The following is a 23,181-nucleotide window of genomic DNA, read 5'->3' on the forward strand; positions in this document are numbered from 1 at the left end:
GCCCAGCTGGCTTCAAATCATCACTCTCCTCGCTATCTGTGACCGTGGGGCAGCCCCATATTCTTCAGAACCTCAGATTCCTCACCTTGTCAGAGTTAAACAATCTGATGATGACAAACAGGGCTTCATTTGCCAAAGGTGTTCACTAATAAGCATTTGTCCAGATTCCACGGCATCCTGGGAGGGGATATAATGACTGACCACAGAGTGGAGAAACAGACTCAGGTGCACATGCAGCTGTGTGGGGCAGCGTAGGTAACCAGTCTGCCGTCCCGCCCCCACCACTGCTCGTGCACACCCAGCAAGGGGCGGACTTCAGTGCACAATGGAGCCAGCCTGCAGCCCTGTGGCTCAGGGGATCTGAAGAGTGAGCAGGCAGAACACTCATGACAAGGAGCTCCACCATGGTCAGGGCCCTCATGTGGCCTTGAGCAGCTCACTGGACCAGGAGCACTGGCTGAGCAGGGAAACTGGGTGCTCTGAAGAGGCAGCCCCGGGCTCCCTCTGCCAGGGTGAGAAGCAAACAAGGTCAACTCCATCCAGAGTGCTGGACTCTCAGCACAGGGATGAAGGATGAAGCTTGAAGGGGGCATGGCCTGAAAGGACAGGGTTGAAAACCCAAGGGACATGTCACCATCAGACACCAGACAAATATAGTTTCATTTACCAAGTGCTTCATCTATGCTAAGCATTTCACCTGATCCCACAGGCACTGTGGGAGGGGATATAATAACTGACCACAGAGTGAGGAGACAGACTCAGAAGCCAGGTAACCTGGCCAAAGGTACGCACATAGCTCTGAAGCGCAAAGCTCAGGAGAAGCAGGTGGGGCAGGGCCTGGATGAGTGCCAGGCCAGGTGGGCCTATTTCACCCCCAGGCCCACTCAGTCCTCTTCTCTTCTTCCCATGCTAGCTGTGGAACAAGTGGCAGCTGTCCCGGCCTTTCTGGGAATGCCCCACCTGTGGCTGTCACTATTGTGCCTCTGGGCACCCTCCTCCAAACCCCCATGGGGACCCACCAGTCTTCCTCCCACTACTCAGGTAAGGACAATGTGGGACTGAACTGAGTTGCAAAGTGAAATCCCAGCACCTTGGGACAGAAAGAGACAAGGAAAAGAGCATCCTAAAATCTGTCAACGTGGTAAGGTCTGCCAAGTCTCATTTTTACATTCACACTTTCCCACTCTCCACTGCTGTAAAAAGCTGGTGCTCCGCCCCACCAACTCAATTTACAACAGGCTGCAGTCACTTCTCTCATCTGCTCGGCAGTAAGAGGACCTCATCAATTCAAGTCAGTGTGTGCTTTCTAAATACCTGTGATGTACCAGGACTTCAGAGCAACAGAAGCCAGTGTGGCTGTAAACTTCCTTAGAGCCAGACGAGGGAGGAACTGAGACCAGCCTGGCACCAGGCCTCCCATTGCACCCGCTCCCAACGGCCCACCCCCCGCAGCACCTGCCCAATACCCTGCACTGATGGGGGTGATCAGCTCTGTGGCGGTTGTCACTTTGGCTTTTACTGTCATGATGTTGAGGTTCATGAGGTAGTAGAAAGTCAGGTGCAGGACACTGTCATCTGCAGGGGTGGACGAAAAGAAGACATCATTTAAACATCAGAAAAAAGAGTTAAACGTTAGAAGAAAATCAACGGAATTATAGGAAGGAAAGTCAACAAGATTATCAAGATCTTTTACTACAAAAAGAACTCAATGGCAATTTATAGTTGAGCAAAAAAGAAAAGCAGAGGGTCTACAAATTCTCTGCTATTTCTCTCTCCTTGAGTGTGGACTGGACTTAGAGACTCTATTTCTAACCAATACAACATGGACAGGAAGTGATCAAGTGATCATGGCTAACATCACCAGTAATAAGACTAGGACCCCAGATAAAATATGACGGGGGACACCACCATCTGTGTAATTCTTTCCCCAAAAGCACAACCTCAGTCTAATTAGGAGAAAACATTAGACAAGCCCAAACTGAGAGTCCTTCTACATGATACATAAACCTCTCTTCCGAAGTTCCTGTCATGGCTCAGTGGTTAACGAACTCAACTAGTATCCATGAGGAGGCAGGCTGGATCCCTGGCCTCACTCAGTAGGTTAAGGATCCAGCATTGCCATGAGCTGTGGTGAAGGCCAGCTGCCACAGCTCCGATTTGACCCCTAGCCTGGGAACCTCTATATGCCGAAGGTGCAGCCCTACAAAGACAAAAAAACCAAAAAAAAAAAAAAGCCTCATATTCCAAAGTGTCACCATCCTGAAAGACTGGGAGAGACTAAGGGACACAATGACTAAACACAATGTAAGATCCTAGAACAGGAAAAGGACATTAATGGAAAAGCCAGGAATATGAGTAAGTTCTACAGTTAATAGTATTGTACTGGAGTTCCTGTCGTGGCGCAGTGGTGAACGAATCCAACTAGGAACCATGAGGTTTCGGGTTCGGTCCCTGCCCTTGCTCAGTGGGTTAACGATCCGGCGTTGCCATGAGCTGTGGTGTAGGTCGCAGACGCGGCTCGGATCCCTCGTTGCTGTGGCTCTGGCGTAGGCCGGTGGCTACAGCTCTGACTCGACCCCTAGCCTGGGAACCTCCATATGCCGTGGGAGCGGCCCAAGAAATAGCAAAAAGACAAAAAAAAAAAAAGAAGTAGTATTGTACTGATAAAATTAACACTGACTTTGATAATTGTACCATGGTTAAGATGTTGATATTGGAGTTCTCATCGAGGTACAGAGGAAACAAATCTGACTAGGAACCATGAGGTTTAGGGTTTGAACCCTGGCCTCGCTCAATGGGTTAAGGATTCGGCATTGCCATGAACTGTGGTGTAGGTCTCAGACTCGGCTCTGATCTGACATTGCTGTCAATGTGGTGTAGGCCAGTGGCTGCAGCTCTAGTTCCACCCCTAGCCTGGGAACCTTCATATGCTGCAGGTGTGGCTCTAAAAAGACAAAAAAAGAAAAAAAATTATTTCAAAAATTTAAAAATTTTTATAAAAAGGCAAAGAGAGGGCCAGAGGGTGCGGCCCTAAAAAGCAAAAAAAAAAAAGAAAAAAAAAAAGAAAAAAGCAAAAAAGAAAAGGGGAAGGCGATAAGTATATACTTGTATAAAAGCTTCTAACTTCATGATTTCTTGAAAATACACACAAAACTGTCACAGTGCTTACCCTTGAGGGTTAAGACCTAGGACTAGGGTCTGGGAGTCTGGGGTGAGAAGGAAACTTACATCCAACTGTTAACTCCTACCCTGCCGAAATGTTTGACTACGTGGTCTTTTATCTGTATAAAGCAAGTTTCAAAACATTCTCTGCTGAATGTTATATTTATTAAATTAAGCAGGCTGGTCATTTTACTTAAAACCTGCATACTTGGCAACTTGTTCTGTGTATCCAACCTGTCAAATTTAGAAAGAAGTGAAGTTTTATCAAGCATCCCTTGTATGTCTAGTGTTGTTGCTATGTTGTTAGGGTTATGATTTGGGAGGTAGGAAATCAAACAAACTCCACAAAGAACAACAAAGGAAAACAGAAATATTAAACTAGAATCTATTCCTGGGCAAGGAGGCAGCTGCAAGTTGGCTGTACTCCCAGGCACTACGAGACTCCCCAGACCAAGGGGAGCCAGACCTTTGCATTTCAGGTCCAGCATGACGGACAGCGGGTGCCTCTTCAGCATCTCCTTGCGTTTGTCGTCCAGCTGAACTCCCAGAGTGGGTCGCCGGCGTTTCTAGACAAAGGAGAGAGGAGAGAGTCGGCTAGTAAGCACTGGTCAGAGGGATCTCCCTCTTCCTTCTCCCTGCCAGCCAGGGCCTCAGCACTGGGACCTGCACTTCAGCTCTCCAGCTGCCAGGATCCCTGTCACCCTGTCTCTAAAACCTCTTTCCTCTGCTTCTAGGGAGGATGGTGCCTGCCAACTAGCAGCCCCCAGCCGCTCGGCACCCCCACTAGAGGAAATGGCACTCACCGTGGTCTGTTCCTCCTCAGCATCCGAGTCGCTCTCGTCATCTGCAGCCACAGAAAGAAGGCAGCTAGGGGAGAGGGCTCCCAATTCTCCCAGAGGCATCTCATCCCCGAGGGTGTAAAAGCCCAGACTTTTGTAAATGGATTTCTTCAGAAATAGTAATAAATGAATTTGCTGCTTCTTATTCAGTACAGAAAATACGGTGATACAAAGAAAAGAAAAATGGCTTACAATTCCATCACCCCTGGTTTTTTGAAGTGCTTTTTAATGTCATTCTATGGCCCATGAGCTCCTCCACTGATGGTGACGGTGGTAATAAGAATGGCAATAAAAACAACAATAAAAGCAGCTCATAGAATTTGGGAGGTTGCTATGTGTTCCACATGCATGACCTATTTAATCCACATAAAGATTCTACATGAGGTATTAATATCTTGTTTTGACATGAGTCAGCTGAAGCTCCAAAATGTTAAGGAGCTTCCCCAGGGTCAATGAGCTAGTGAGTGGCAGGCTGGAATCCAAAGGCAGTGGTTTTCCCCTGCCTACCCTGCACTGAGACATTAAAGCCATGCTCCTGGCTACAACAAACCAGTACAGCTAATTTCCAAAGGACCAGCACTGGCCCTGGGCAGTGACCTGGTGTCCCTGGAACCAGCTAGGAAGACACAGGGAAGACCCTGACCACTGAGTTACCTTGGGAATCCTCAGGAGGCTTGAATAGAGCCTTGGCTTCGTCCACGCTGCCTTCAATCGCCACAGACAGCGTCTTATCTGGGAGTAAGAGAGAGCTTCCTGTGAAAGCTGCTGAGAGAAGGCGCTGAGCTAGGCTAGCAGGCTGGCCTGGCGGCTGTATCCCCTCCGCCTGTCACAGCTCCTTACTAATTGGGGCTAGAGGGCCAAAGCCCTTTCTCCAGATGAAGAAGAGCAAGAAGGGGAAAGTTAAGTCTTCCTTCCATCATTTACTTAGAACAAAGAACCCAAAGTGCAGATTAATGGCCAAGCGTTACCCTAGAGTAGTGGTGAATGCTTCTCTTTTCGGGCTTACATCAAGGCACTAAAATACTAAAATCCACACCACCAATGGCCTAAAGCCACATGGCACAATTCTGCCGACTGCCTTTTTTTTTTTTTTGGCCACCCAAGTACTTGCCCAACCAACTCCCAAACACACAACCTGGAAAGCTATATCACTGCTCTGAGCCTCAGTTTCTGCACCTATAAAACGAGGACTTGACAGGAGTTGCCATCATGGCTCAGCGGTTAACGAATCCGACTAGGAACCATGAGGTTGCGAGTTCGATCCCTGGCCTTGCTCAGTGGCGTTGCCATGAGCTGTGGTGTAGGTTGCAGATGCGACTCAGATCCTGTGTTGCTGTGGCTCTGGTGTAGGCCGGCAGCTACAGCTCCAATTCAACCCCTAGCCTGGGAACCTCCATATGCTGCAGGAGCGGCCCAAGAAATGGCAAAAAAAAAAAAAAAAAAAAAAAAAAAAGAGGACTTGACAAATGGTAGCTGTCCAGCTGGGTAATGAGGACTGAATGCATACTCATAATTTTAATTATAAAATTACTCTTAAAATTAATATTTAATTCTCACAACAGCCCTATAAAAGCAATACTACTACTCTAGCCATTTACAGATGAGAAAATTAAGGCTTGGGGAAGTCAGATACAACCACTGTGAACTAGATTAACTAGGATTCAAGACCAGGTCTATTCAACTTGAGCTTGGTGTCTCAAACATAAAGCTAAGCAGCCTGCTCCCTGTGCCCAGCCTGAGCCCAGCCTGACACCTCGCTAAGTGATGTGTGGGCCTGTCTTTGTGCAACTCCATGGGTTTAGCGGTCAGACAGGCCATCAACCTTCCAGCTCCATTCAAAAAGGTACACAGATATGCAGACTGTCACAGGGGCCTAAAAGAGTTTGCCTGAGTGCATATGGAGGGATGACAAACTTCGCCCGAGTGGCAGGCCCCTGCGATAATAATCCCAGGTGGCCGACCACTGCTTATCTCTGACAGCCCTGCCTGAATCATCATACCTCATCCCAAACAATCTGATTGCCCCAAACACTGACAAGACTAGTTTACTCCTGAAATTCTACAGTAAAATGGGAATTCAAACAGGCTGGGTTTAAAACACAAAAGAAAAGAAAATTACTCACCCTGTCTAGGGGGCTGGGAGGATTTCATATGAGCTGATGATGAAAACAGGAGGGAGAACAAAGGGGAGGGCCAAAAGGACCAGGAAGACACAAGAAGAGAGACAATAATGTGCTGATGCGCATGGCTGGGAGGAGAGGCATGCGCTGGTGCAATGTATCTGCCTGATGCTGTGGAGTGGGGCTGGAGGTAGGGAAGAAAAGTTTAGGTGCTGGGTGAAAGCTGCAGTAGGGAGCAAGAGATAGGGTCTCCGAGCTTCTCAAAATCCTAGTGGAGTCACAGGCTGCCTTCAAGCTTAGTGAGGACACATCTTTTGCCCTGGTAATTTACTATAAGGACATGCAACCTGCTCCAGGGTATGGCGAAAGCCTGGGAGAGCTGCCGGGGACCTATGGTCACCAATCCCTCTCTCTGAAGCAAGCAAGAGGCACCGATCCACCTGCCAAGCGTGCCTTTATGAGGTGAGCACTTGGGAGCCCAGACAGGCTGCCTGGGCACAGAACCCAATAGCTGACAAGTCAGGCTCATCAAAGATACAAAGCCATCCATTCTAAAATGCCCATCAGGTTAGTCCAGCCTCAGGCCAGCTGGTCAAAGCAGCCATGCTGGGCAATGCAGAGGGGAGGCAGCGTCTGTCACCTGAGGACTTTGGAGCAGGGCCAGGAAGCGTTCCTCAGCAGGCAGTGCTTCCAAATGACTCAAATGGCCATGGCTGCTGCTCCCATAGCCCCTCTTCCCTGTCCAGACTCCATACTCACCGCAGGCCTGCCCATATGCAGTGGCCTGGACAAAGAGGACATAGAGGGGAGGTGGTAGGTGTCTGGCTGTCTCATACTGCTTGTGAGCCTGGTCGAAGGGCATAAACAGGTACTCTTGCACTGGGAGGGAAGCCTGCAAGCAATAAAAGAAGTGATTTTGTTTTTCTTTTATAGGTAGTCCTTACAGGACCATGTGGCTGCTTAATTAACTACATATAGTTTTTTATTTTTGAAAGTGATATTCGATAAGCTAACAAAACCAACCAGTGAATAAAAGGTCATTAAGATAAGAAAAATAAAGAGTTCCCTTATGGCTCAGTGGTTATGGATCTAGCATCTCTGCAGCGGCTTGGGTCACTGCTGTGGCATGGGTTCACTCCCTAGCCCAGGAGCTTCCACATGCTGTAGGCTTGGCCAAAAAAAAACACTTCTTTTTTTTTCAGGGCCACACCTGTGGCATATTGAAGTTCCCAGGCCAGGGGTCAAACCGGAGCTACAGCTGCTGGCCTACACCACGACAATATGGGATCCAAGCTGAGTCTGCTACCTATACCATAGCTCATGGCAAAACAGGATCCCTGAGCCACTGAGTGAAGCCAGGGATCGAACCTGCATCCTCATGGATACTAGTCGGATTTGTTTATGCTGCACCATATGGGAACTCCTTGTTTTTTTTTTTTAAATTGAAGTACAGTTAATTTATTTTTATTTATTTATTCATTTTGTCTTTTTGCCTTTTCTAGGGCCACTCCTGCAGCATATGGAGGTTCCCAGGCTAGGGGTCGAATCGGAGCTGTAGCTGCCGGCCTACGCCACAGCCACAGCAATGCCAGATCTGAGCCATGTCTGTGACCCACACCACAGCTTGCGGCAATGCCGGATCCTGAACCCACTAAGCGAGGCCAGGGATCGAACTCGCAACCTCATGGTTCCTAGTCAGATTCGTTAACCACTGTGCCACAACGGGTACTCCTGCTGTGTTTTAAGTGCACAGCAAAGTGATTTGGTTATACATGTGTGTTTGTGAGTGTATATTCTTTTTCAGATTCTTCTCTATTATAGGTTATTATAAGATAATGAATATAGTTCCCTCTGCTATAAAGTAGGTCCTTGTTGTTTATTTATTATACGTACAGTAGTATGTATGTTAATCCCAAACTCGTAATTTATCCTTCCCCCAACCCTTCCCCTTTGGTAACTGTAGGATTGTTTCCTATGTCTGTGAGTCTGTTTCTGTTTTGTAAATAAGATCATTTCCATCTTTTTAAAGGTTCCATGTATAAGTGATATCATATGGTATTTGTCTTTCTCTGACCTACTTCACTTAGGATGATAATCTCTAGTTCCACCCGCGTTGCTGCAAATGTTATTATTTCATTCTTAAGGCTGAGTAGTGTTTCATTGTATAATATACATATACCATACTTTATCCATTCATCTGTTGATGGTTGCTTCCATGTCATGGCTACCGTGAACAGTGCTGCTATGAACACTGGGATGCATGTATCTTTTCTAATTAGTTTTTGTCTTTTCTGGATATATGCCCAGGAGTGGGACTGCTGGGTCATATGGGAACTCTATTTTTAGTTTCTTAAGGAAACTATTCTCTGCACTAATTTACATTTCCATCAACAGTGCAGGAAAGTTCCCCTTTCTCCAGCATTCACTACAAATTATTTGTACTTTTTAATGATGGCCATACTGACCACTGAGAAGTGATACCTCATTGTTGTTTTGATTTGCATTTCTCTAATAATTAGTGATGTTGAGCATCTTTTCATGTGCCCGTTGGCCATCTGTATATCTACTTTGGATAAATGTCTATTTAGGACGTCTGCCTATTTTTTTAAATTTAATTTTTATTTTATATTGCAGTATAGTTGATTCCTGCCCATTTTGTGTATTGGGTCGCATTTTTTGTTTGTTTGTTTTGTTTTATTTTTTAGGGCCGCAGGTGTGGCATATGGAGGTTCCCAGGCTAGGGGTTGAATCAGAGCTACAGCTGCTGCCTATGCCAGAACCACAGCAACGCCAGATCTGAGCCGTGTTTGCGACCTACACCACAGCTCACGGCAATAGCAGATCCTTAACCCACTGAGCGAGGCCAGGGATCAAACCTGCAACCTCAAGGTTCCTAGTTGGATTTGTTTCTGCCGTTCCCATGACGGGTGTATGAGCCGTTTGTATATTTTGGAAATTAAGCCCTTGTTGGTTACATCATTTGTGAATATTTTCTCCCTGTCCGTAGGTTGCCTTTCTGTTCAGTTTATGGTTTCTTTTGCTGTGCAAAAGCTTCTAAGTTTGATTAAATCCCAGTTGTTTAGCAATAGTGTATTTCTTTATATCTGCAACAAATAGAAAATGAACTTTAAAAAAATATACCATTTCCACTAGCATCAAGAAAACATCAAATAGGAGTTCCCGTCATGGCTCAGTGGTTAAAGAATCCCACTAGGAACTATGAGGTTGTGGGTTCGATCCCTGGCCTTGCTCAGTGGGTTAAGGATCTGGCATTGTCATGAGCTGTGGCTGTAGGTTGCAGACACGGCTCGGATCCCGCGTTGCTTGTGGCTGTGGTGTAGGCCAGTGGCTACGGCTCCGAATGGACCCCTAGCCTGGGAACCTCCATGTGCCACAGGAGTAGCCCTAGAAAAGGCAAAAAGACAAAAAAAAAAAAGAAAGAAAGGAAAAAAAAAAGAAAACATCAAATAGGGAGTTCTCTGGTGGCCTAGCAGGTTGAGGATTCCACACTGTCACTGCTGTGGCGTGGGTTCAATCCCTGCCCTGGGAACCTTCCCATCCCATGGGTGGGGCCAAAAAAAAAAAAAAAAGAAAGCAAATATCAAATACATAAAAGTCAAGTATAAAAATAAGCCTCTACAGGAACATCTGAGAAGTGAAAATCTAAATGAACAGAGACATATGCCATGTTAGTAGCCTACAAGACTTAACTAACAACTATGGCTCCAACAACCTGTTTACAAAATTTCTGGCTGGTTACCACAGGTACATTTGTAAAAAATAGTGTTTAAGTCCTCAGAACAGCCCACACAAATATTTTTAACCCATAAAGTGGCTGGAAAAAAAAAGGACTAATAAAAGACCCTCATGATGGGGGGGAAAAAAAAAAAAAAGGCCTGCAGGACTCAAACTGCCCAGATTTCAATTCCCCCCAAAGTGATCTATGGATGCAGTGCAATCAATCTAAATCCCAGCAGGTGAAAACAGACTAAGTGATTCTTAAATTTATATGTAAATACAAGAGCCCAAGAATAACAAAGAGAATTCTGAAAAATTAAGTTGGAGGATTTAAATTACTGAGCATCAAGACTTGTGATAAAGCTAGAGTAAATAAGTCAGTGTGATACTGGTGCAGAGGTAACTAGATCAAGCAAACACACAATCCCACACATATACAGATATTTGATTTATGACAAGAATGACATTGCAGAACAGTGAGGAAAGAATGGTCTTTTCAATAAAAGAGTCAGTTGAATACCTATGTACCAAAATAAAAAATAAAAAAAAAAAGAATTGAACTTTAGCTTATACTATATACAACATTCACTTCCAGGAAGACTATAGATCTGAACGTGAAAGGTAAACAATACAGCTTCTATAAGAAAATAAGAGAATATCTCCATGACCTTGGGACAGAGAAAGGAAAAGAATGACAAATAGACCATACTGAAATTAAGGACATCTGCTCATGAAAAGATACTATTATGAAACTGAAAAGAAAGTCACAAGTGGAAAAGATGTCTGCAAAAGATTCATCTCCAGAAAATATAAAGAATTCCAGGCAACCAATAAAAAAATGAGCAAAAGACTTCAATAGGCCCTTCACAAATGAGGTAATCCAAAAGCCAGTAAGCATATAAAAGGTGCCCTGCTCAATATCACGGGCCCCCAGGGAAATGGAAAGTAAAACCATAAAAAATACCCTCCAGAAAGGCTACAGTCAAGAAAAATGACAATATCAAGTGTTGGCAAAGATGTGGAGCATCAGAAGTTCCACACGGTGCTGGTGGGAATTTCATACATCAATACAATCACTTTAGAATAAACTGCTTTGCTAAATATGCACAGCATACTGTATCACCCAACGATATCATTCCTGGCCAGATATTCAAAAGAAACATTTACAGGAGTTCCCGTCGTGGCGCAGTGGTTAACAAATCCAACTAGGAACCATGAGGTTGCGGGTTTGACCCCTGGCCTTGCTCAGTGGGTTAACGATCTGGCGTTGCCGTGAGCTGTGGTGTAGGTTGCAGACGCGGCTCGGATCCCGCGTTGCTGTGGCTCTGGCGTAGGCTGGCAGCTACAGCTCCGATTCGACCCCTAGCCTGGGAACCTCCATATGCTGCGGGAGCGGCCCAAGAAATGGCAAAAGGAAACAAACAAACAAAAAAGAAACATTTACACATGGACACAAAGGACACGTATAAGGCTCCTCACAGCATTATTCATAATAGCCTCAAACTGGAAACATTCAAAATCGAACACTAAACATTGATGAAAATAAATGAACTCCTAGTACTTACAACATAGATGAGTCTCACAAACATACCACTGATCAAAAGAAGCAGACACGAAAGAGAATATACTATATGATTCCATTCATATAAGTTAGAAAACAGGCCAAGCTAATCTATGATGTTAGTAGTCAAGATAATGGTTACTGAGGAGTGGGAGGAGACAGTGCCTGAGACTAGGAGGGCAATAAGGTAACTTCTGGAAAACTGGTAATCTTCTTGATTTGGGTGCTGATTTCCCAAATTTTTTTTTCTTTTTTAAAATTTTACTAAAGTATAATTGATTTACAATGTTTATTTCTACTGTACAGCAAAGTGATTAAGTTTCTTTTTCATATTCTTTTCCATTATGGTTTATCATATGATATTGAATACAGTTCTCTGTGCTATACAGTAGGGACCCTGTTGGTTTTTTCCCCCCATTTTTTTTGCCACCCTGAGGCATACAGAGTTCCCAGACCACGGATCAGATCCGACCTATGGAGCACCGGATTCTTTAACCCACTGTCCTGGGCCGGAGATCAAAACTGTGTGCTGGCACTGTAAGAGATGCCACCTATCCCACTGTGCCACAGCAGGAACTCCTGATTACACAGATGTTTTCACAGATGTGCACACAGTGAATATCTATTGAGCTGTGTACACTTCCAGGTTGTACGCTTTTCCCTATGTAAAATTATTATTATTATTATTTTTTTTTTGTCTTTTGTTGTTGTTATTGTTGTTGTTGTTGCTATTTCTTGGGCCGCTCCCGCAGCATATGGAGGTTCCCAGGCTAGGGGTTGAATCGGAGCTGTAGCCACAGGCCTACGCCAGAGCCACAGCAACGCGGGATCCGAGCCGCGTCTGCAACCTACACCACAGCTCACGGCAACGCCGGATCGTTAACCCACTGAGCAAGGGCAGGGACCGAACCCGCAACCTCATGGTTCCTAGTTGGATTCGTTAACCACTGTGCCACAACGGGAACTCCCTAAAATTATTTTTTAAAAAGTAACACATGTATATTTTTTAAATAGTTGTATTCAGGAGTTCCTGTTGTGTTGCAGCAAAAACGAATCTGACTAGGAACCATGAGGTTATGGGTTCAATCCCTGGCCTCGCTCAGTGGGTTAAGGATTGGTGTTGCCATGAGCTATGGTGTAGGTTGCAGACGTGGCTCAGATCTGGCATTGCTGTGACTCTGGTGTAGGCTGGCAGCTACAGCTCTGATTCGACCCCTAGCCTGGGAACTTCCATATGCCACAGGTGCGGCCCTAAAAAGCAAAATAAATAAATAAATACTTGTATTCAAGTTTATAAAGCTAAAATTCCTAGTTCTCACTGCCAAAGGTAACTGCTAATGGTTTGGTGTGAAAACAAACTTTTCTAAGCATACACAAGACTTACAGATATACACATCCATTCAGATACTTTGTAAAAGAAGGTATACAAATGGGATTATACTCTATGTTCTACGACTTGCTTTTTTTTGTTTCAGAGTTTAATAGATCTTTCTGTCCAGTAATTCTTAGTTTAATAGATCTTTCTGTCCAGTAATTCTATCAGTAACAGGATGTTTGATACGTCCAACACAGTTGTTAAAACAGTACCACACAAGAATTTATTTAACCTGTACCCGACTTAGAAGCATTTAGTGCTTCCAGTTAACAGGAAAAATTCAACTACAGCCAAAATTTTTAGTTTCTGATTTCTATTTGTCCTACATAAACTGCAACTGGGCATATCTGTTAACTCTAATTCTATGCCTAGAATTGAAGAGAGGAAATGTACATCTTGCCTAATCCTGCGAAAATGAATTTTTTTCTCTAGGGTCCTTTTGCAAAGTTCCTCCATGTGAGCCATTTACCCTGCTTCATAAAACTATAAAGATTTAGATCAAATCTGGCTTCACAAAGCAAACAAGAATCAGGTCACCTATATAGTAAGACATTACCTTTTATAGGTAAAGTGGAGACCTTTCCTCCTAAGGTACCTAATGTCTTTCAAACATGAATTAAGTCCTTTTCAGAGTGAGTAGATATGCTGAGCAGGTGTCCCTGAGGTGCAGTCACGGGGACTAATAAATCCCTGGAAGCATGCTTAGATACCTGAGACTGCAGGCTGGTGAAGATCAGGCAGCTGGTAAACTAAACTTATAGTCTGGGGAAAGTGAGGCTCTGGGTGAAAAGACAATTCCCAGGTAAACGTGTGTTCCTGAACCCAACCTGCCAGCACTTCCTCCACACAGGATACAATATTACGGCCCCAGCTGTGGGCCTGCAGGCGGGACCCTCCCTACACTGTCCTCTAACATGGATTAGGGGAAGAGGGCTGAAAAAACCCACAGGGTGTTGTGCCTGCTGGTGGCCTTAGGTCAGTAGCATGTCACTGGGTGCTGAAGGCAAAGCAAACACAAGCGGAGGACCGGGGTATGGGGAGTCCCTCACCTGCATGATGCTGTTGAGTCGGGGCTGGAGGCTGCTCAGGTACTCCTTCTTCACCTCAATCTCCTTGAGGATCTTCTCCTTGTTGGATAAACACTCTCGGTACTTCTCTGCCAGCCTGTTGGGGGAGGACAGAACACTGTCACTTGATGCCCCCCAGGGACACCCCAACACACCTGTTCACTGTCCAACTCTCACCTAATGACAGCAGTCACAATGAACTGCTGATGATCACCTAGCCAGCACTGTGAACTCTCTGCAAGCACTATGGCATTCAATCCTTATTAAAACCCTGGGAGATAGGGACTTTTCTTATCCCCAAAGGAGGAAATGAAGGCTCAGAGATAACCTGCCCAAGGTCATCCAGGTTAGAGCAAGCACAGAGCTGTGCTCAGAACCCACACCTGTCTACTTGAGCGGCCATGCCCATGACCCCTAGAGAACACCTGGTGTCAACTCCTGCTTCATTTCTTGCTTCAGAGGCTAGACCCAGGACTTTCACAAACAGGGACTCAGCAACTACAGCACCCAAAAACGAGACCCACTGACTGGTGTGGGTGAGGCACAATGGGGATGTATTCTAGACCAGAGTCACAGGAATGGAACGTTCATGGCTTTGCTAAGAGCAAGTGGTGTACTGGATAGGGGTATGACAGGCCAGGCCCGTCTGATAAAAAAACTGACACCAATTCCCTAAGATCAGACTCAGCACTTATTAAATTCCTATTGTAGATCAAAGGCACAAAATACACAATAACCTAAAAAGGCAAGAGATTAAAAACAGCAGCTTCTGCAACAGAAAACAGAGCAGAAGTGCCAACCAAAAGCCCGGGAACTTGTGTACAAACAAGAAAGGGAAAAAAGTCACCATGATGGAAGAAATGCAACCATAAATGTTCAGAATGAAAAAAACATATATTCCATAATCTAAGGAAGATCTAGATTAAATTACACAGTATAGACATTCTATTTACAGTCAATAAATAAAAGCTCTTTATTAACACAGAAAATTTTATATGTAAAGGGATGCCTCAAAGCATTACTTATGATAGTAAAAAATGTATGCAAACAACTTTCAAGTCCAATCCAATATACAAACAATTATGTGACTTAAAATTTACACTGGAATGTTCTAAAACCTTCTAAAATGTTTATCAAGGGAGTTCCCTTCGTGGCTCAGCAGTTAATGAACCTAACCAGGATCCATGAGGATACAGGTTCGATCCCTAGCTTGCTCAGTGGGTTAAGGATCCAGTCAGTGTTGCTGTGAACTGTGATGTAGGTCGCACACGTGCCTCAGATCCCATGTTGCTGTGGCTGTGGTGCAGGCCAGTAGCTATAGCTCTGATTCAACCCCTAGCCTGGGAACTTCGATATGCCATGGGAGCAGCCCTAAAAAAATAAAAAGTTTACCAAGCTTTGTAATACCACATGTACATGCTTGTAGGTAGGAGAAAAAGCAAAAAAATTAGATTTATAGTAAAGTTATTTAGGTCTTAGGCATTAATATCTTAAAGGTAAGGTTATTTGCAATTTCTCATAACAGCCTTAAGCAATTCCAACCCCACTTATGATGCAGCTGCTTAAATTTGAACTACTAACTGTGAATTAATCACAAAATGGAATTTGGACTTAAGACTATTCTGCTGGTGTCACAGTGCTTTGCTATCTGATCCTAGGTCATGACAAAGCACTGTCCCTCGTGGATAAAGGTCCCTATCTGCACAGGTTAACAAGGTCAGGAAGGAGGAAACCTTTTCCGCTGCTCCAGCTCCCAGTCCAGACGTGCAAGAGTTTGCTGGTGAGGGTCTCCCATGGTGACTTCGGCTTTACTGATATCTGGAGGAGCCTCCTTATAAAACTCCTCCAAGCTGACCAGGTCAATTTCTTCATGCTTTGACCTGTAGACAAAAACTCAATGTCAAGTTGCCTTTCTCAGAAACCTAAGCTGCGGCTTAAGCAGGCCCACAACTTCCCCCGTGCGTGTCTACTTAGCCCTGGTCTACAGCTACCCAGGAATCTGGAATCCAGTCTTCTCAGCAAATGCTCATTAGTAGATATTTCAGGGTGAAAAGAGAAATAGTTGGTGGCATGCCACAGGATCCTTATCCATGATGTCCAACTTTTTTTATCCATGATTTAGCTAAAGACCTAGAAAGTATGCTTATCAAATTTACAGACCTCCCCAAGCTGTGTAAGAAAGCCAAGAGCTTAGAGTCAAATAAAAACACCAAGGTCTAGGCCTAGACTGTCAAGTTGAAACCAAGAAATGTCATTTAACAGGAATAAAAATAAGTCTACACTTATGTTCAAAATATTAACTGGCTGAGCACAGCATGGGAAAGATCCCACAAGGTATGCCCTGATGTGAAAAGAGCAAGAGGTTTTAACTGTTGCATGTACAGTGAAACACATGTACAAAAGAAAAGAAATCCAATACTCTTTATTGCATTAACAAAAAAGTGTTCTGGTTGTAGACAGATGACAGTAATAATAGTAGCTATGATGTATTAGGCACCCACTGTATACCACCCTCACTTCACTTCATCCTCACAATAGCCCCATTTTTCAAATGAGATAGAGGCTTCCATCAGTAAGCAGCTTGCCCAAGGTCACACAGCTCGGGAGCTGAACCCAGGCTGTTTGATTCTAGAGCCCCTGATCCTTCCATGTGGCCACCTGGCTCCCCACAGGCCTAAGTTCTGCTGTATTCTGGGTTTGTCAGCTTTCGTCTGAACAACGGTTACAGGTGGGGCATCACATTCTTGTGCTTTTATACCTTTCATATTTTTATTTACTTTTTTCTTATTGCGGCTGGACCCAAGGCACATGGAAGTTCCCAGTTTAGGGGTGGAACTGGAGCTGCAGCTGCAAGCCTATGCCACAGCAACGCTGGATTCTTAACCCACTGAGAGAGGCCATGGATCAAACCTGTATCCTTATGGATACCAGTCAGATTCTTAATCTGCTAAGCCACAAATGGGAACTTCCAACTTTTTTATTTTTAAATGTACTGCTTTTCCTTTTGGTCTTTTTGGGGCCGCACCCAAGGTATATGGAAGTTCCCACGCTAGTGGTCAAATTGGAGCTGTAGCCGCCAGCCTACACCACAGCCAGAGCAACTCGGGATCCAAGCGTTGTCCCCATAGTTACTAGTCAGGTTTGTTAACCGCTGAGCCATGAGGGGAACTCCAATTCCACCTCTATTAAGCATAATTATATTGATGAATTTGTGGAGCAGAAAAAGACACCTCTTAAAAATCAGCGTCATCGGGAGTTCCCATTGTGGCACAGCAGAAACAAATCTGACTAGGAACCATGAGGTTGTGGGCTTGATCCCTGGGTTAAGGATCTGGCGTTGCCGTGAGCTGTGGTGTAGGATGCAGATGCAACTTGGATCCGGTGTTGCTGTGGCTGTAGTGTAAGTCGGGAGCTGTAGCTCCAATTGGACCCCTAGCCTGGGAACCTCCATATACTGCAGATGTGGCCTTAAAAAGCCAAAAAAAAAAAAAAAAATCAGCATCATCATTATTAAAAACACACCAGACCCTAAGTCTAATATGGACCCCCTCATCCCAAGTCTATTACAAATAAAACCCGACTCCTTTAAGTTTGAACAAACAGGTCTGACCAAGCAAGATCTCTTCCTATTTACTCTTCCTTTCACAACTCTCAGCTGGATTTGCAAAGAGACATCACACTAAGAACGACACTGATGACAGGCAGCACAAAATTCAGGTTGCAAATGAAATCCATTTGCAAAAATGAACTGCTGAACTTTAGAAAGGAAAGCTGGGCCGGGGTTAAAAGATGTAACTGGAAGTGAGCTATTTCCATACAAGTGGCCCAGGAATCACACTGTCAAGGCAAAGGCTCTCCCTGCTGGGGAGAAACAACTGCTTTTCATCAGATTCAGAGCTTAAAACTCAAAAGGGTCAGACAGGCTTCTGAGGTTCTTTGCGCCACCTGAAATTACTGCTTCCAATTCTCCCACTCAAAATGATCTGCTGACCCTTCTCCCAGATCCTGCAGTCTTGGAGTACATCTGGCTTCTTTTTAAAAAGACTGCCTCACACTGAGCTCTGTAGGACAAAAGTAACCAACAGACCATCCTGCCAAAGCCCTGTGCTCCAAAACTCACTTAAACTCCAGACATTTGGTGATCTCCTTCTGCAGGTGCATCACCTCATACAACAGGTTCTGGAGCTGCAGGTGATAGGCATCCACTTTCTGCTTGGCCTGAAAGAAGGACAAGGTCAGAGGTGAGCAGACAAGTTAGGGTGGGGTGGGGCAAAGCAGAACAGCAGCAAACTCAGAAAAGGGATAAAGAGGGAGTTTCTGTTGTGGCTCAGTGTAAGCGAATCCAGCTAGTATCCATGAGGGTTTGATCCCTAGCCTTGCTCAGTGGATCTAGCGTTGCCATGAGCTGTGGTGTAGGTCGCAGAAACAGCTCGGATGCTGTGTTGCTGTGGCTGTGGTGTAGGCCAGCAGCTGTAGCTCCAATTAGACCCCTAGCCTGGGAACCTCCATACACCGAGAGTGTGGCCCTAAAAAGCAAAAAAAAAAACAAAAACAAAAACAAACAAAAAACCTCTCAGCTCCTACCTCATGGGTCTGATCTCTTCCTTTCTTCAACCTGATGTGGGCTAATCGGTTAAGCTTCTTTAGAGTCATGAAATGTACACAGCTCTGGATCCTCCGATCTTCAATCTCAATGGCCTACAGGCAAAGAAAATTGGTAAAGGCCTTGACAACAGGAGCTGGCTCAGCTTCCTTCAGCCTCTCTGCTGACCCATCCTCATCCAGGGACAAAAGTAGACCTTGGAAGGATCAGAACCATAGGAAGTGTCAGAGGGAAATGGAAGGATGACTGGACAAGGGAAATGCTTAAGATTCCTAGACCAAAACCAACCAAGGCCAACATCATGCCATGAGATTTGACCTCTATAAACAACATTACACAGAATAATTTAAATAAAAACAGCAGAATTACAGCTGTTAAGCTTGAATCCAGTAAAGCAGATAGAATATAATAATCTTAGCAATACTGGCCAGTTATAAGCACAAATAAGTGAGATTCTTGGAAAAATATAGATTGTTTTGTTTTAAACCTACCCATCTAGTTTTAAGCCTCTATATTATTTCTCTGCCCTGAAACCTAGTTTATTCATTTAATTTTAGTCTACATGATTTATTTGTACATATCCACCCTTAAAGTAGCAAGGGAAATTACATGTACCATTATTACTCCACACCTAGCAGAATGCCCAACACTAAAGAAGTATTACTTGGATGAATTACCAAATTAGTTATGAAATAAATTAATTATCCTATGTTTTCATGACTATAGTTGGTGATTGGGTGATGTTACAATAAATTAATAAGCAGGTCTCTGAAGCCCCAGGCTCCAACCATCTGATCATGGCAGGACCTAGGACCAAGACTGGGAAGGGCTCTGACAGGTGTGAAACAGGTCCATCTGCACAGACCCACCAGGTCCATGTCCACCAGCCCCAATCCTTACCACATCCTTGCCTCCCCTGCTCTTCAGGTCCTGGATCTCAGCCATGAGCCTCTGTAACTCTTGACACGTGTACTTGTACAGCTCATAGTCTCTGCCAGGGTCCCGCAGGTCCACCTCAGCCTCCTCGCTGTAGTATTTACCTTCCTGTGAGGGCAAGGACACAGGCCTTGGGTGGGGAGTAAAAGTCTCCCCGTTGGAACCAGGGACACTTGTCTGAGATGAGTAACAGTGAGACCCCCAGTCAGGCCGCTAAAGGATCTGGTCGTCAAATCAAATATTTTTCTTCTTTTCAAAATGGAAAAGAATTTCTCTTTTCGTTTTTTCAGGGCCACACTGGCAGCATATGGAAGTTTCTAGGCTAGGGGTCTAATTGGAGCTGCAGCTGCTGGCCTACATCACAGCCACAGCAACACAGGATCCTAGCCACGTCTGCAATCTAGAGTGGAGCTCACAGCAATGGGACCAGGGATTGAACTTGTGTCCTCATGGATATTAGCCAGATTCCTTTCCACTGAGCCACGACAGGAACTCCCATACTCTTTACCACTTTCAGATTATAACGTAATGCACTCCTGGTGTCAGAGATCCAGAACACAGTGAGGAGTATCAAATACAAAATGAAAAGTTGCCTATAATCTCACCTCCTAGCCTGATGTAACTCCACTCTTATTAATACCATGGATAAATATTAAAAAAAAAAATGTGTAGTTCCTGCTGTGGCTCAGCAGAAATGAATCTGACAAGCGTCCACGAGGACACAGGTTTGATCCCTGGCCTCACTCAGTGGATTAAGGATCTGGTGTTGCCATGAGCTGTGGTGTAGGCTCAAATCTGGCGTGGCAGTGGCTGTGATGTAGGCCAGCACTTATAGCTCCGATTCAACTCCTAGAATGGGAATCTCCATGTGCTGTGGATGCAGCCCTAAAAATACAAAAAAAAAAAAAAAGTATGGAGTTCCTATTGTAACTCAGTGTGTTACGAACCTGACTAGTACCATGAGGATGCAGATTCAATTCCTGGTCTTGCTCAGTGGGTTAAGGATCTGGCGCTGACACAAGCTGCGGGGTAAGCTGCAATTGTGGCTTGCGTCCTGTGTTGCTGTGGCTGTGGTGCAGGCCCGCAGTTGCAGTTGCAACTCAGTTCCTAGTCTGGATACTTCCATATGCCTGGGAAATTCCATATGACACAGGTGCATTCCAGAAAGAAAAAAAAAAAGTTTACAAGTAACAGGGAGTTCTCTTGTGGCTCAGCAGTTAAGGATCTAGCATTGTCACTGCAGCAGCTTGGCCCAAGAACTTCCACAATCCATGGGTGTGGGGGAAAAAAACCCAAAAAATCTACAAGTAACAAATAATGGAGAGGGTGTGGAGAAAAGGGAACCCTCCTACATAGTTGGTAGGAATGTAAATTGGCGCAGCCACTATGGAGAACAGTATGGAGGTTCCTCAAAACACTAAAAACACGGAGTTCCTGTCGTGGCTCAGTGGTTAACGAATCCGACTAGGAACCATGAAGTTGCGGATTCGATCCCTGGCCTTGCTCAGTGGGTTAACGATCCGGTGTTGCCGTGAGCTGTGGTGTACGTGACAGATGCGTGGATCTAGTGTTGCTGTGGCTATGGTGTAGGCCGGCAGCTATAGCTCTGATTACACTCCTAGACTGGGAATTTCCATAAACTGCAGGTGCAGCCCTAAAAAGGCAAAAGACAAAAAAAACCTGTAAAAACAGTTACCATATGATCCAGCAGTCCCACTCCTGGATATATATCTGGACAAAACACTAATTTGAAAAGACAGGAGTTCCCATTGTGGCTCAGAGGTTAGTGAACCTGACTAGCATCTATGAGGATGGGGGTTTGAGCCCTGCTCAGTAGGTTAAGGATCTGGAGTTGCCATGAGCTGTGTTGTAGGTTGCAGATGAGGCTCCAATCCAGCGTTGCTGTGGCTGAGGTGTAGCCTGGGAACCTCCATATGCCACAGATGTGGCCCTAAAAGAAAAAAAGACCAAAAAAAAAAAAAGTTTCTTAATTTGCTTTTTCTTTAAGGCAGCACCCACGGCATATGGAGGTTCCCAGGCTGGGGGTCTAATTGGAGCTACAGCTGCTGGCCTACACTACAGCCACAGCAATGCAGATTCCGAGCCATGTCTGCAACCTACACCACAGCTCACAGCAACACCGGATTCTTAACCCACTGAGCGAGGTCAGGGATTGAACCCACAACCTCATGGTTACTAGTCAGATTTGTTTCCACTGTGCCACTATAGGAACTCCAAAAGTTTCTTGATTTGAAAACACAGGTGCACCCCAATGTTCACAGCAGCACTGTTTACAACAACCAAGACATGGAAGCAATCTAATTGTCCATCAACAGATGAATGATTAAAGAAGATGTGGTTATATGTACAATGGAACACTATTCAGCCATAAAAAGAAGGAAATAACACCATGTGCAGCAACAGGGATGGACCAAGAGATTATCAAACTAAGTGAAGGAGGTCAGAAAGACAAATACCATATATCACTTATACGTGGAATCTAAAATATGACACAAATCAAAGTATTTATGAAGGAGAAAGAGACTCACAGACATAGAGAAGAGACTTGTGATTGCCAAGGGCAGGGGCAGGAGGGGATAGACTGGGAGTTTGGAATTAGCAGATGCAAACTTTTTTTTCCGGCTGTCCCCACAGTACACAGAAGTTCCCAGGCCAGGGACTGAATGTGACCCAGAACTGCGACCTACACCACAACTGCAACACCAGATCATTAACCCCTGTGATGGGCTGTGGATTGAACTGGTGCCTGCAGAGACAAGCCAGATCATTAATCCACCTTGCCACAGTGGGAACTCCAGATGCAAACTATTATATAACAGAATGAATAAACAACAAAGTCTGGAGTTCCCATTGTGGTTCAGTGGGTTAAGGACTGATGTAGTCTGCATGAGGATGTGGGTTCCAATACTGGCCTCGTTCAGTGGTTTAAGGATCCAGCACAGGTCACAAAAGTGGCTCAGATCCAGTTTTTCTGTGGTTGTGGCACAGGCCTGTAGCTGCAGCTGTGATTTGACCCATAGCCTGGGAACTTCCATATGCCTCAGGTGCAGCCCTAAAACAAAGAAACAAAAAGCAAGGTCTTACTGTGTAGCAAAGGGAGCTATATTCAATATACTGTGATAAACCATAATGGAAAAAATTTAAAAAGTAGTTAAGTCATAAATTAGCTTGACAGATTCAAGAATACAGAAACAGCAAAGGAAGAACCTGCTGACCATGAGAACACTCAGCCCACTTTGAGTACATGGTTCTGGTACTGTCTCAGCAGCAGACCAGGGATGCTGTACCTCCAACGCCTTAGTGGTATGTTTGCAGATGGACTGCCACCTTCTGACCATGAGGAAAACTGAAGATACACCATACTAGAACTTGTTCTGTGTTCAGGCACTGATCTTGCCTCATACAGGCTGGCTGGTTCTTGGGATGCTGCAGCTAACCCTGATGTGGACACTCAGGTCTTGAGAAGCTGAGGGAATTCAAGCAGAGGCCACCTAGGAGATTGCGCCTGTGACCCTCAGCTGCTGCAAACCCACAGCCAGGTGCTTGGCCGAGGGCTGCAATTTCTCAGCAGCATGGCAGCTCTGGCTGATCTCACCTGCTCAGTGTCAGAACGATTACGCTTTCCTTCAGCTGGAGCTCCATCACTCCGGATCACTTTGGGCTTCCGTTTTTTGCTCGATTCTGATGACATGGTTGTTTGGAGAAATCAGGAGGAAACAGCAGAGACCTGTTAAGAGACGAAAGCTTTTGAGTTTTTCC

General features: G+C 44.9%; 1 protein-coding gene across 7 annotated transcripts in view; it reads right to left on the reverse strand.

Moving 5' to 3' along the window:
• Nucleotides 1–23,181, reverse strand: part of THOC5 (THO complex subunit 5) — a 38,559-nt gene that overhangs the window by 13,180 nt on the left and 2,198 nt on the right. For 4 of the 7 annotated variants that reach the window (XM_047759489.1, XM_047759487.1, XM_047759488.1 and 1 more), the window contains 12 exons: nt 23,018–23,149; nt 19,366–19,509; nt 18,447–18,560; nt 17,983–18,080; nt 15,596–15,742; nt 13,845–13,959; nt 6,881–7,013; nt 6,125–6,157; nt 4,656–4,733; nt 3,966–4,006; nt 3,629–3,728; nt 1,467–1,575 (listed from right to left, as the gene is read on the reverse strand). In XM_047759489.1, coding sequence (XP_047615445.1) covers nt 1,467–1,575; nt 3,629–3,728; nt 3,966–4,006; nt 4,656–4,733; nt 6,125–6,157; nt 6,881–7,013; nt 13,845–13,959; nt 15,596–15,742; nt 17,983–18,080; nt 18,447–18,560; nt 19,366–19,509; nt 23,018–23,113 — 1,208 coding nt within the window. In that variant the 5' untranslated portion in view covers nt 23,114–23,149. The remainder of the gene's footprint in view (nt 1–1,466; nt 1,576–3,628; nt 3,729–3,965; nt 4,007–4,655; nt 4,734–6,124; nt 6,158–6,880; nt 7,014–13,844; nt 13,960–15,595; nt 15,743–17,982; nt 18,081–18,446; nt 18,561–19,365; nt 19,510–23,017; nt 23,150–23,181) is intronic. The other 3 variants (XM_047759492.1, XM_047759491.1, XM_047759490.1) reach the window with 1 other exon arrangement.

Source organism: Phacochoerus africanus, chromosome 15 (assembly GCF_016906955.1).
Source record: "Phacochoerus africanus isolate WHEZ1 chromosome 15, ROS_Pafr_v1, whole genome shotgun sequence".
NCBI lineage: Eukaryota > Metazoa > Chordata > Mammalia > Artiodactyla > Suidae > Phacochoerus > Phacochoerus africanus.